The following is a 14,928-nucleotide window of genomic DNA, read 5'->3' as shown; positions in this document are numbered from 1 at the left end:
CTTAAAAAATAAAAAAGCTCAGTAGTAAGGGACCATAACCATTGAAGCCATTACTCTAGCAGCAACAGTGACCCTAGTCATCAAGAAGAGGGTGAAATTAGGTTCATTGTTTTCAGCTTAAGGTAGAGAATTGTGTGATATTGTATGAAAGGATTTCTATCTGTAAATTTTTCTTTTTTTCTTTTTATAATTTTTAAGTTGAAGTATAATTAATATACAGTGTTGTATTAGTTTCAGTTGTATAATGATCGACAGTTCTGTAAATTTCCCAGTGCTCATCAAGATAAATGTACTCTTAATTCTCTTTCTCTATTTCATCTATTCCTCTACCCAGCTCCTCTCTGGCAACCACTAGTTAGCTCCCTATAATTAAGATACTGTTTTTCTATTTGCCTCTTTTCTTCTTTTTTTTTTAATAAATTAATTTTTTATTGGTGTTCAATTTACCAACATACAGAATAACACCCAGTGCTCATCCTGTCAAGTGCCCCCCCTCAGTGCCCGTCACCTATTAATCCCCACCCCCCGCCCTCCTCCCCTTCCACCACCCCCAGTTCGTTTTCCAGAGTTAGGAGTCTTTATGTTCTGTCTCCCTTTCTGATATCCCCCACACATTTCTTCTCCCTTCCTTTATATTCCCCTTCACTATTATTTACATTTGTCTGTTTGTTTGTTTTGTTCTTTAAATTCCACATATAAATGAAATCATATGGTACTTACTTTCTCTGACTTACTTTAGTATTATATCCCCTATGTCCATCTGTGTTGCTGCAAATGTCAAGATTTCATTCTTTTTTATGCCTGAGTAGTATTTCATTTTATGTATATACCACATCATTTTTATCCATTCACTTATCCATGGACACTTGGGCTGCTTCCTTATCTTGGCTAGTATAAATAATATTGCAACAAACAACAGAGTGCGTATATCTTCTCAAATTAGTGTTTTAGGGGCAGCCGAGGTGGGTCAGCAGTTTAGTGTCACCTTCAGCCCAAGGCCTGGTCCTGGAGACCCGGGATCGAGTTCCATGTCAGGCTCCCTGCATGGAGCCTGCTTCTCCCTCTGCCCGCACACCCTCTCTGTGTGAGTCTCTCATGAATAAATAAATAAAATCTTTTTAAAAAACCATATTAGTGTTTTAGTTTTTTGGAGGTAAATACCTGGTAGTGAAATTACTGGATATTATGGTAATTGTATTTTTGGTATTTGAGGAACCTCCATACTATTTTCCACAGTGGCTATACCAATTTGCATTCCCACCAGCAATACACAAGGATTCTCTACATCCTCACCAACACTAGCTATTTCTTTGTTTATTATTTTACCCATTCTGATGGGTATAAAGTGATATCTCAGTTTGGTTTTGATTTGCACTTCTCTGTTGATTAGTGATGTTGAGCATCTTTTCATGTCTGTTGATCATCTGTATGTCTTCTCCAGAATGTTTTTACTCAGGTCCTCTGCCCATTTTTTAATAGAATTATTTGGTTTTTTGGTGTTGAGTTGTATAAGTTCTTTTATATTTTGGATATTAAGCCCTTACCAAATACATCTCCCATTTGCAAATATCTACTCCCATTCAGTAGCCCGTTTTGTTGATGGTTTCTTTCACTCTGCAAAAGCTTTTTATTTTGATTAGTCCCAATAGTTTAATTTTGCTTGTTTCCCTTGCCTGCGGAGACACATCTAGAAAAATGTTTTTATGGCCAATGTCAAAGGAATTACTGCCTATGTTTTTTTCTAGGAGTCCTGTGTTTTCATGTCTCACATTTAGGTCTTTAATCCATTTTAAGTTTATTTTTATGTATGGTGTAAGAAAGTGGTAGAGTTTCTTTCTTTTGCAAGTAGCTGTCCAGTTTTCCAACCACCATTTGTTGAAGAGACCATTTTTCCCCATTATATATTCTTGCCTCCTTTGTCAAAGATTCATTGACCACACGAGCATGGTTTTACTTCAAGGCTCACTATTCTGCTCCAGTGATCTATGTACCTACTTACTTACTTACTTACTTACTTACTTACTTATTTATTTATTTATTTATTTTGCCAGCAGCATACTATTTTGATTATTATAGCTTTACAGTGTATCTTGGAAATTGGGATTGTGATGTCTCCAACTTTGTTCTTTTTCAAGTTTGCTTTGGCTGTTTGGGGTCCTTTGTGGTTCTGTACAGATTTTAGGGTGGTTTGTACTAGCTCTGTGAAAAATGTTGGCATTTTGATAGTGATTGCATTAAACCCGTAGATTGCTTTGGGTAGTATTGGAGTTTTAGCAATGTTGGCTCTTCCAGTCCGTGAGTATGGAATATCTTTCAACTTGTGTCATCTTTAATTTTTTCATTAGTGTTTCATAGTTTTTGTAGTATGGGTCTTTTACCTCCTTGATTAAGTTTCTCTCTAGGAATTTTGTTATTTTGGGTATAATTATACATGAGATTATTTCCTTAATTTTTCTTTCTGCTACTTTATTTGTTATTCATTAAAAAATCATTCACCATGATCAAGTGGGATCTATTCTAGGAACGCAGAGGTGGTTTAGTATTCGCAAATCAATCAATGTGATACATCATATTAATAAGAGAAAGACTGAATACCATATGATCATTTCAATAGATGCAGTAAAAGCATTTGACAAAATATAACATCCGTACAAGATAAAAACTGAAAGTAGGTTTAGAGGGAACATACACCTCAACATCATTTTAAGAAAAACCCACAGCTAATGGCATACTCAGTAGTGAAAAACTGAGAGCTTTTTCTTTAAGATCAGGAACAAGACAAGGATGTCCACTCTCTCCATTTTTATTCAACATAGTGCTGGAAGCACTAACCACAGCAACTGGACAAGAAAAAGATATGATACTACCTAAATTTCTTTTTAAGAAATGTTAACATTTAAAGGAGTATGTGCTGGTTGAATAGAAAGTTAACTAAATCAAATCTCTAAATCCATGATGAGGCTGCGTAAATTATTTTCCGCTATACATGTTTTGGTCCTGTGTTAAAAAACAAAGCAAGTTGATTTTTTGAAATCATGCTGTAATCTTTACCCTAAAGAAAAGTCTTTTGTAACATTACCTTAAGTTCCTTCTGAATATTAGCATTAGTCTTTTCTATGTGTTCTATAGAAGATACAAATTTTGGTTTTCACTTTCATATTCTATATTATAGATTCTTTCATTCTCATATAGTTTGCCTAACAGTTTTGCCCACCACTTATTTCAACAATGTTAGGGTTCCTATTATGTAGCAAGTCAGAAAGAAGGTAATATCATCAACCTATGTAATTAATGCTTTAGCTCACTGTACAATACTGGTTGCTGTAAGCCCTTTATGATGAAAAGGGGCATAAAACATACAAAATGACCAGTCAGTATAGTTCTTTGTTCTCAAGGAATTTCTAATTGTGCCTAAATTTAAAGAGTTGCATAAATTATTTCCTCATTCAATTAAATTACTAACAAATTACTTAAGTGGACCATAGTTACTTGCCCCCCTATAGAAAAGCTATCTCTAAGACCTTGACTTAGAGGAGAGATTTTTTTTAAGTGACCAAATGAAGAATTCTCCATTTATTTCACATTTTTATTAAAGGCATTCTCCATTATTTTGTTCCACAAACCCCCTTATACTAGAAAAAAATATTTTTTTTTCTCTCTTGGGGATTTAGTATAATTATTTCCAGTAGAAACTAAGAATTTTATAATTCAGTATATAAATTGTGAGAGTTAATACCTGTAGGATTTACATACATGCTTCTTGTTTTCATGGCTTGGTTTTCTGTTTCCTCTTTTACAGTCTTATCTAATGAGTGCCTTTTACTCTAAGCTGACTTAAATCTCATTTTGGAAGGACATAGGATTGAAAACTAAAATAAAAATGATAGAAAAATTTAAGAGTGTCTGTGAAAATACTCTTTTGGCTGTAATCAAGTGCCTGCATTCATAGTTGGCTGTGCCTTTGAGCACGTTATGAGTTAACACCATCAGGGTTTTAAAGTGTAATATAGCAGTGTTCTTCTTGAAGGGCTATGATAGTGATCTTTCCCACCTCTACCATCCCCCAAATATTGTCATGATAATGTAAACATCTTTTTTTGTTAGTGGTTAGAAAGTGTTTGTCTGTCATTGCTGAATATCATTAGGTATTAAATGGCTATTGTCTGTAATCATACTACCATTTCTGTTTGTATAGTGTTTTTTCCTCTGTAATTGTTTCAAGGCCTTCACTTAAAGCTGTGCTCACCATTATTCATTCCTTCTGCAGTTGAGTGTCTGAAAGGGGAAGATCAAACTACAAAGTGGTCTTAGAAGAGCTAGACCTTTTAAAGAATGGATTTGCTTTGTCGTTGAGACTTAAGGCTGAAGGGGAGTCAAAAGAAACAGGATAAAAATGCAACTTTAAATCTGGGAAAGGAAAACTAATGTGTGTTATATCAGTTTTCTGGTATGCCACTGGATGTGTCATTGTGGGAAAAAATGAACATTTCAAACATGGTTATCGGAGCATGTACATTAATGCCAAAGAGCCAAGTTTACATTGTTTTGTTGTAGTCTTAATTACTAATACATTATTTTCTATATATTGACATCATGAAGCATAAGCTTTTAGTTCTCCTGCCTCTTTGTTTTTGGTATGCTGATTTGTTTTAATTATGAGAAGCATAATTATAGAAAAAAATAGTATTTTTCATTGGTGGTAAATGCTATCACTAAATACATAGTTTTTTTTTTCTTTAAGATTTTGTTTATTTATTCATGAGAGACAGATAGAGAGAGAGAGAGGCAGAGACACAGGCAGAGAGAGAAGCAGGCTCCATGCAGGGAGCCTAACGTGGGACTCGATCCCGGGTCTCCAGGATCACGCCCCAGGCTGAAGGTGGCACTAAACCGCTGAACCAGTCAGGCTGCCCAAAATACTCAGTTTTTATACAGTAAAAGCCTGTCCCATAGAGAGCTAGTTCCTTTTTTATTCATAGTATATTGAGGTTATTATGTTTTTGATGATTTATTGCTTAGAACTCACTAGATTGTTTAAGCAAATCTTGGTAATTTAAAATAATCCAGAAGTATATTAATATCAGAGGTACGCAATTATTTTTGCTAAACTACCATGACTAAAGATACCAAACAAGGTGATTCCCAAACTGAAAATGTTTAGTTTCCTACTGATATAAGCATTTCAGTTCTGTATTTCTGAAATGTTACATGTATAATCCTACCTGATTTATCAGTGAAATAAATCTTTGCAAGTTTCCTGACCTTACAGATTTGGGGAACTTCAAATCTCAGTCTGATAGGGAAAGTTTCCAGTTTTACAGTTGGCCATTCACTTATTCATTCACTTATCAAAAAATGTGAAGCACCTACTATGTGCTCTTGTAGCTGCAAGGGACATTCAGGTAGATGAGAAACAGGTACTGCCCTTAAGGAGTAGGGGAAAGAAGCCTCTATATACATGATTGCAATATAGTATGTTATAAATGCTGTAAAGAAGCATCTGCAAGGCATAGCATTTACCCAAAGGAAGGAATAATCTACAAACTGGATGCCTTAGTCTGGGGTTTCCTCTCTGGCTTCTGTGATGTTTCTTTCATCCTTCCTATTAGTTGCCAGAATTAGGCAAGGGGAGGGTTAGGAGAGAAAAATCAGCTTTAATTGAGCTAAAGAAGCAGGACCAAGGGGGACTCAGGGCAAAAGTTCCTTGATTTGGAGCCAAGGGTGTCTGAGCTCCTTGAGGTGAGACTTGATGTGAAAAGAGGGTCATCTCTTCCTTGTAATCCACTTCAGCAAGGATGTTTGTTCTCACTGATTGCATTCACGCCTGCATTTTAAACTTTAAGCTTCAAGGACTACATCTGGGTTGGTTTTGTTTGTTTTTTAAACTGAGGACTTCAAGAATCAAGTCTCCTGTTGGGTACAGGGGACCTTAACATAATATAGTTGTATGGATGGCTTAGCTTCAAGGCTCTTTTCAGCTGGCTGCCAACCCTTTAGTACTGTAAGAACATTTCTTAAGGTATGGTACTAAGATGGATAAAATAAAGAAAAATAAGAAAGAAAAGGGTACTTCCCTCCCCCCTCCTTTTCGTTTTATACCTAGACTAAAGAAAGAGGAAGGAAAGCAAATGGTTAGAAAGTTGAAATAGGCTGGGAAGTAGCAGTTGGTAAAATATGCAGGATAATTAATTCATTAGGTTGAAAGTGCCTGTGGATCAAGAAATAGTAAGATTAGGAATGTTAGGGGAGTGTCTCAGGGTGCCACATATAGCTTGGCAATGACAAATGACCTTTTACTTGGTTTGAATCTACCTATAGATTAGGTTAAAGCTTGTGGTAATATGTAAAAGTCTTTGTATATATTTAGGCTATAAGGATTTATTGATTTAAGCTCATCTTTATGATTTATTTCTAAATCTCGATATTTCATTATACTGTTCTTAGTCTCTAAAAACTTACAGATGGGAGTTGTTTTTTTGCTAAATCTACAGAAATACAGGTCATTCTGGGAGTCAGAATTATATTAATATTATTTGTGAAATTATAAGCTGTTGCTCTACTATTATCTTTTACTGTCACTAGTCATTCATATGTGTCAAAAATGAAACACCATATATTGCAGTGGATGCAGTGTACTTTTAGTTCATTAGTGATCACTCTTAGTCTGTGGCTTTCCAAACTGATTTAATGATGCACAGATCGGAAGTAAAATATATACATAGAAAGAGAAAGAGTGTGTGTGTCTCACTATTGTCCAAAGTATGAGCTCATTTTATTGACCTTTTTGTAAACTAGATGCTATCTGATGCAGCACCTGGAAAACTGAGAATTGTCCATGGAGATGTGTTGACATTTAAGATAGAAAGGGCTTTTCCAGAAATTCTTAAAAGACCATGGGAGGATGGTAAGTGATTTGGGGTTGGTTTTCTTATTCTTTTTTATGATTATTTATATTACAAATATTTATATGTTACGAATGTTATTATATATTTATATTAAATATTATCAGAATAGAATTAAATAGGTGGCACACATTGTATTTTTTTTCTGCTTTCCTACTTTTTCCCAAATAATAAATCTAATTCTTTTTCTTTTTTTAATAATAAATTTATTTTTTATTGGTGTTCAATTTGCCAACATACAGAATAACACCCAGCACTCATCCCGTCAAGTGCCCCCCTCAGTGCCCACCACCCAGTCACCCCTACCCCCCGCCCTCCTCCCCTTCCACCACCCCTAGTTCGTTTCCCAGAGTTAGGAGTTTTCCATGTTCTGTCTCCCTTTCTGCTATTTCCTACCCATTTCTTCTCCCTTCCCTTCTATTCCCTTTCACTATTATTTATATTCCCCAAATGAATGAGACCATATAATGTCTGTCCTTTTCCGATTGACTTCTTTTACTCAGCGTAATACCCTCCAGTTCCATCCACGTTGAAGCAAATGATGGGTATTTCTCATTTCTAATGGCTGAGTAATATTCCATTGTATACATAAACCACATCTTCTTTATCCATTCATCTTTCGATGGACACCGAGGCTCCTTCCACAGTTTGGCTATTGTGGACATTGCTGCTAGAAACATCGGGGTGCAGGTATCCCGGCGTTTCACTGCATCTGTATCTTTGGGGTAAATTCCCAGCAGTGCAATTGCTGGGTCGTAGGGCAGGTCTATTTTTAACTCTTTGAGGAACCTCTGCACAGTTTTCCAGAGTGGCTGCACCAGTTCACATTCCCACCAACAGTGCAGGAGGGTTCCCTTTTCTCCTCATCCTCGCCAGCATTTGTGGTTTCCTGCCTTGTTAATTTTCCCCATTCTCACTGGTGTGGGTGGTATCTCATTGTGGTTTTGATTTGTATTTCCCTGATGGCAAGTGATGCAGAGCATTTTCTCATGTGCTTGTTGGCCATGTCTATGTCTTCCTCTGTGAGATTTCTGTTCATGTCTTTTGCCCATTTCATGATAGGATTGTTTGTTTCTTTGCTGTTGAGTTTAGTAAGTTCTTTATAGATCTTGGAAACTAGCCCTTTATCTGATACATCATTTGCAAATATCTTCTCCCATTCTGTAGGTTGTCTTTTAGTTTTGTTGACTGTATCCTTTGCTGTGCAAAAGCTTCTTATCTTGGTGAAGTCCCAATAGTTTATTTTTGCTTTTGTTTCTTTTGCCATCGTGGATGTATCTTGCAAGAAGTTGCTGTGGCCGAGTTCAAAATCAATGCCCAGAAGTCAGTGGCATTTCTATACACTAACAATGAGACTGAAGAAAGAGAAATTAAGGAGTCAATCCCATTTACAATTGCACCCAAAAGCATAAGATACCTAGGAATAAACCTAACCAAAGAGGTAAAGGATCTATACCCTAAAAACTATAAAACACTTCTGAAAGAAATTGAGGAAGACACAAAGAGATGGAAAAATATTCCATGCTCATGGATTGGCAGAATTAATATTGTGAAAATGTCAGTGTTACCCAGGGCAATTTACATGTTTAATGCAATCCCTATCAAAATACCATGGACTTTCTTCAGAGAGTTAGAACAAATTATTTTAAGATTTGTGTGGAATCAGAAAAGACCCCGAATAGCCAGGGGAATTTTAAAAAAGAAAACCATAGCTGGGGGCATCACAATGCCAGATTTCAGGTTGTACTACAAAGCTTTCCAGTGTGGTACTGGCACAAAAACAGACACATAGATCAATGGAACAGAATAGAGAATCCAGAAGTGGACCCTCAACTTTATGGTCAACTAATATTCGATAAAGGAGGAAAGACTATCCACTGGAAGAAAGACAGTCTCTTCAATAAATGGTGCTGGGAAAATTGGACAGCCACATGCAGAAGAATGAAACTAGCCCATTCTCTTTCACCATACACAAAGATAAACTCAAAATGGATGAAAGATCTAAATGTGAGACAAGATTCCATCAAAATCCTAATTCCTTTTTCTTAATTCTAACTTGTCTCATGTTTTTCCAAGTGTTTAGAATTTTCTTCAAATAAACTTGCTATTTTTAAGTCCATGTAAGGATGGGATAAACTATGAGGTGTTACTTTTTCCAAATGGTGAAAAAAGAAATGTATTAGTAAACCAGACCCCACCTAATTTTCACTATCTCAGATTCAGTGACCAGCCAAGGCATTCTTCATTTATAGGCAGTTTATTGGGTACTATTACATGTCAGCTCCTTGGAATACATAGATAAATGGGGTGTATTACTTGCCTATGAAACCCCTCAGAACAATGGAGGTGCTACTGCTGCATCTCCATCTAACTGCTTCATGTCTCTTGCCTCTCCATAGCCAGACTTCTTCAGAGCGGTTGGTACTGCTTGTTTCTGCCTTCCAAATGTATTCTCTCCTTAGCACACTGCCTCCAGATTTCCAGCTCTGTCCCAGGCATGCTGGAGTCACAGTGACCTCCTGAATTCCTCCCTCAAACCGTCTCTGACTGAGCTCTCAGGCATTTATTTGGCTATTACCTGCTCTCTTCCAAAAGTGTCTCTGCTCCTGTCCCAAGTTCTCCTATTCTTCCTTTTACAATGGGTGAGCTTTCTCTAGCTATTCTTTGCTGGTGGTTATTTTTCCACCAGCCTCTTAGATGTTGTTTCTAAGACTTTTCCTTTTTGAGCATCTTCTCTTGTGCTAAAGATTGGCTTGAAGGACTCTGCTCCTGTAGTTTTGCTATATATTGCAAACACTTCCATCTTTATACACAGTCTGTATCCCATTCCTGGGCATCTGACCCTCTGACAGCTTCATCTGGATGCCCCATAGACTTTGACCACATCATGTCCAGATAAAATTGGCTTTTCCCTCAAACCAAGCGTTTGTCATATTTTTCCTAAGCCAAAAAACCTGAGGACTTTGAACACTAATAATGTTAGAATTGTTTTTCTTAATAATTCAGAGCTGATTGTGAGTAAACATTGCTCTTGAAGAGTAAATGGACTGAAAAATATTTATCCTTATCTTTTCATATATTTTTGTTTGATACTATTAGTATCCAGTTTGATTTAATTCTTAACTAAAATTGAATTCAGAATTCATTGATAAAATCATAACAAGTTGGTTTTTTTTTTCTCCTGCTAACCAGATCCTCCAAATGTACATATTATTGGAAATCTGCCTTTTAGTGTATCAACTCCGCTGATTATCAAGTGGCTTGAAAATGTCTCTTGTAGAGATGGACCTTTTGTTTACGGCAGAACCCGGATGACACTGACTTTTCAAAAGGAAGTGGCAGAGGTACGTTTTAACTTTTTTTGGCTATTTTATCACATGATGAAATTCCAAAACAAAATAATCCTGCATTTTTGTCACAGACTATGTTTTCTTTTTCTTTTTCTTTTTTATTATTTTTTTTTCTTTTTCTTTTTAAAAAGATTTTATTTATTCATTCATGAGAGACACAGGCAGAGGGAGAAGCAGGCACCCCACAAGGAGCCTGATGCAGGACTCAATCCTGGGACTCCAGGATCACGCCCTAAGCCAAAGGCAGATGCTCAACCACTGAGCCACCCAGGCATCCCAGACTATGTTTTCTAAGTTAATACTCCCATTACATGCACAAACCAACAGCTGAAGAGGCATAACTGCTGTAAGCTCTCCATGGAGAATATGAATGATGTGCCACCAGCCGAGAAGGCAGTGTAGTCCATTCAGGGACTCACTAGGGCCATAGAACACATTAGAAGCAGACGAAACCTGTAGGATATTGGTGATATAGTAATATATAAAGATTGGCATGTGATATGTTAAAATTGATATATTGAAGTGAATAAGATGATAGTTAAAGAATGTGATAATCAATTTGGAGAAAGGGAAGGGGGTGGTGTCTTATTCTGCAGTACACAGACTTTCACTTAATCCCTTCCTTCAGCTATGCCTGCATTCCCATGGCAAGAGTGTTCCAGGTTCACTTGAGAAAATAATCCTGCAAAGGGCAATTTGTGAGCTGCAGAGGTTTAATGAGGGGATCTGCAGACTGCAAGTGTATATGACAAATACAGAAGAGTATATGACATATTTGTGTGCCTAATAAGAACACCTGAATCCCCACCACTCAAGTCAATAGTTATATTCCCAACATCTTTGACACCCCCGTATATGCTTCATTGTGATCGTACCTAGTATGCTACTAGGGTAATCAGTACTGTGAATCCAAGACTTCTTATTTCCTGCTTAGTTTATCTCATAGATAAACTGTATCTGTATAATTAATATACTTTAGTTTTCTTCATTTTTGAACTTATGCAAATGGATTCATACAGCATGTATTCTTTTTATCCTGATTTACTCATGCTGCTTATAGCTGTAGTTTGTGTAGCCAGATATGATCCACTCTTTGACTAACTCATAATTTTCCTGTCCATTGTCCTGTTTTGGACCCTAAATTAGTTTCAGTGTTTGTTATTACAAACAAAACTGTGATGAAGATTCTTCTATTTATGTCAGCTGGAGCATGCTGCATGTTCCAGCTTTACCTAGAATATATATATATATATATATATATATATATATATATATATATATATATATATATAGGAGTGGCAGTGCTGGATCATAAGTTCTGCAAATCTACACTTTTGCTAGGTAATGCTAAATTATTCTCCGAAGTCATTATGCCTACTTATAGTCCCACAAAATTTGTATAAGTTCATTTTGTTCCATATCCTTGTCAGTACTTGGAATTGCCAGAATTGTACATTTTTGTTCATCAGAGCTGAATGGTGTGTCATTGCAGTTTTGTCTTTTGCTGAGTTTTTAAAAAATCAAATTGAGCACCATTTTGCATCTTTCTTGGCCTTTTGGATAACTTATGTTTTGTGAAGTGCTTGCCCTTTGTCCACTTTTCTGTTGGATCTCTTGTCTTTTTCTCATTGATTTGGAGAGTTCTAACATACTTTCCATACTAGTCTTTTATTAGTTCAATGTATTGCAAATTTCTTCTACTCTTTGGCATGTTACTGTCTTTACAGTGTCTTTTGAAGAACAGGTGTTTTTTTTTTTGTTTTTTTTTTTTTTTAGAACAGGTGTTTTTAATTGTAAATTGGTGGTTATTGCTTTTTGTGTCTTTTTGAAGGACTTTTATATCCTGATATCATGAAGATATCCTTCTGTGTTATCTTCTAGAAGCTCTGTTGTTTTACCCTTCACATTTACGTCTATAATCCACTTGGAATTGATTTTTGTGTGTGGTTGAAAAAAGAAGCCAGTTTCACTTTTTTTTTAAGATTTTATTTATTAAAAAAAAAAAAGATTTTATTTATTTATTTGAGAGAGAGACAGATGGAGACAGAGCATGAGCAGTGGTGGAGGGGCAGAGGGAAAAGGAGAACCAGACTCTATCGAGCAGGGAGCCTGACACGGGGCTCAGTCCCAAACCTGGAGATAATGACCATAGCCAAAGGCAGATGCTTAACCCCCAAGGTGCCCCAGTTTTACTGTTTTTAATATATGATCCCAATGAACCTAGCACCAGTTATTGAAGTCTTTTTCACTGACCTCTATCAACATGTCTGATACAGTGCCTTTACCTATAAACATTGGTCTGATGGAGACATCAAGAAGAAAGACTGAAATCTAGGAAACGGAAGCCCCGGTATGGAAGATAGAGCAGGGCATCTTCAGAAGAATGTTCAGTTCACATCAGAGCAGCAAGAATTTAGTAAAAAACCTATCATGTTTGCATATACTGAAAGAATAGTTACGTAAGTTGGGGAGAGTGTAGGATTGAATTAGTGATAAGCGAAGAGAAAATTAAATACAGTAGGGGTTGAAGGAAATAAAGTATATCATAATTAGAGACACAAAAATATTATTGGAAAATCTGTAATTATTTATTTTGGAAACCTAAGGAAAAAAAGAAGGACCTGTATAAAAATAGTCACAGTTTACTGAGAGTCTCAAAAGATCACTGAGATAAATCAAGACAAATAGAGCCCTGAAAAAAAAATTAAAGAGTGTTATAAAAATGCAATTACGTTTTTTCAAATGAAATGTAGTGAAGCTCCAGGGATCATTTGAAGAGTGGACCAGCAACGATGGTTAGGAAATTTTGAAAAAGAAGAGTGGTGAGAGTAGACTAGCCTATAAGATGTTAAAATATATCGTAAAGCTCTAATATTTGAAGCACTGTGAGTCGTTATGAGACAGAGTGATGGCTACGTTAGAAGGTCCAGAATCAGGCAATTTTGTTTGGTAATGATCAGATCATATATCAGCAGAAAAAAAAAGAAAAAAAGTATTATTTAGCAAATGTTTGGATATTTGGTTAACTCCTAAGAAACAATTTAATAATTCACCATACATAAAAATCCTAGTTACTAGAGTCTGCCAGACACAGTCTCGGGCACCACCTCTGCTTCTGCTGCCGTCTCTATGGCCCATTACAAAACTGCCAACTTGAAGCACAAGCAGTTTTGGAGATACTTGATAAGTCGGGCGTTGGACTGACCAAGGTATTGGTAGCCTTATATGAAGAACCAGGGAAACCTAATAATACTTTGGATTTTTTTTAAAGCATCATTTAGGAGCTTCTAACCCAGAAAATCCAGAAATAGAGCTGCTTTGCCTAGAATAAGCAGAAATGAAAGAGAACTATGAAGCTATTGTAGAAGAAAATAAAAATCTGAACACAAAGCTTACTTAGTATGAACCACCTCAGGAGGGGAAGCATGCTGAATAGGATTCTTCTCAGTTGAAAAGACACTGAAAGAGTGATTTTGTGTGACTTTCATAGTTTGTATAATATAGAATCTTTTATGAATAGATGCTGTACAATTCTCTTGATATATTGAATTTACCTGTATCACCCTTTAACTATTATAAGCACATATACTTAGAAGCACCAATAATAACTCAATATAATAAAAATTCCAGTTACTGTGTCTTCAAATTCATTGCTCTTTTCTGAAGTGTCTAACTTGTTAATTACACTCAATTTATTTTTCATTTCAGTTATTGTATTTTTATTTCTAGAAGTTCCATTTGGGTTTTATATTTTCCCTTACCTCATTATGCTCATGCTTTCCTTGGCATCTTTGTGCATATGTATGATATTTATAGTAGCTGTTTTAGGGTCTTTGACTATTAATTTCACTACCTCTGTTATTTCTGTTCTGTTTTACTGTTTGCTTCTTGCTCCCCCCTTTCTGTGGGTCCTATTTTTCTGCTTCTTTGCAAGCCTGGTAATTTTTGACAAGATACTAGATATTGTGAGGTTTTGTTTTACTCTTGTCGAGGGCTGGATCGTGGATTGGATTGAATGGTGGGTTTTGCTCTGGCACATACGTAAGTCACTTGCAAATTGGTTTGAAGCTTTCTTTTAAGTTTTGTTATGACAGGTCTTTGGCAGCCTTTAATCTGGGGCTAATTAAGTCCCAATACTAAGTCATAACCTTTCTGAGGAATCCAGTGTCCTGTGTATTTCAAGAGCTCCTTACTTGCCTATTAGGGAATGCAAACTATTTCTTGCCCTGTGTGAGCTCCATTTTGTCCTACTTTCTGATGCTACTTTCTCCAGCCTTCCAGCCTCATGTACTAACAGATCAATACTCAGTAAAAGACTTGAAGGATGCTTCTGCATATCTCAGGAGCTTCCTCTCACTGTCTCCCTCCCATTCCCCCTTTTCTCTCTCTGTTTCCATATCCAGTAGTCTGCCTCACAAATTCTGGCTGCCTTGGTCTCCCAGAGCTCTGGCCTATGGCTTCTCACATCAAGGAGACCTCTGGGCTCTGTTTATACTCCTGCCTCTGCTGCATGGAGTATGGCTTTCAGGCTGTAAGCTAGACAATCATAAGGCTCACCTTGTTTATTTGCCTGTGTGATAATGATAATATTAGCTGTTACTTACGGAATGCCTATTGAAAGCCACTTTACATATTTTTCTTATTTAAGCCTCAAAGCCATCTAATGAAATCAGTAT

General features: G+C 36.3%; 1 protein-coding gene and 1 pseudogene across 1 annotated transcript in view; both read left to right on the top strand.

Annotated features, from left to right (window-relative positions):
• TFB1M (transcription factor B1, mitochondrial) overlaps window positions 1-14,928 on the top strand; it is a 70,372-nt gene that overhangs the window by 13,276 nt on the left and 42,168 nt on the right. Inside the window, exons 3-4 of the mRNA XM_072828611.1 lie at window positions 6,796-6,904; window positions 10,095-10,246. Of these exons, the coding sequence (XP_072684712.1) occupies window positions 6,796-6,904; window positions 10,095-10,246 (261 nt within the window). The remainder of the gene's footprint in view (window positions 1-6,795; window positions 6,905-10,094; window positions 10,247-14,928) is intronic.
• On the top strand, window positions 13,382-13,688 carry LOC140634926 (c-Myc-binding protein pseudogene; annotated as a pseudogene).

The sequence above is a fragment of the Canis lupus genome, chromosome 1 (assembly GCF_048164855.1).
Source record: "Canis lupus baileyi chromosome 1, mCanLup2.hap1, whole genome shotgun sequence".
In the NCBI taxonomy this organism is placed as follows: Eukaryota; Metazoa; Chordata; class Mammalia; order Carnivora; family Canidae; genus Canis; species Canis lupus.
This window is presented reverse-complemented; position numbering and strand designations above follow the sequence as displayed.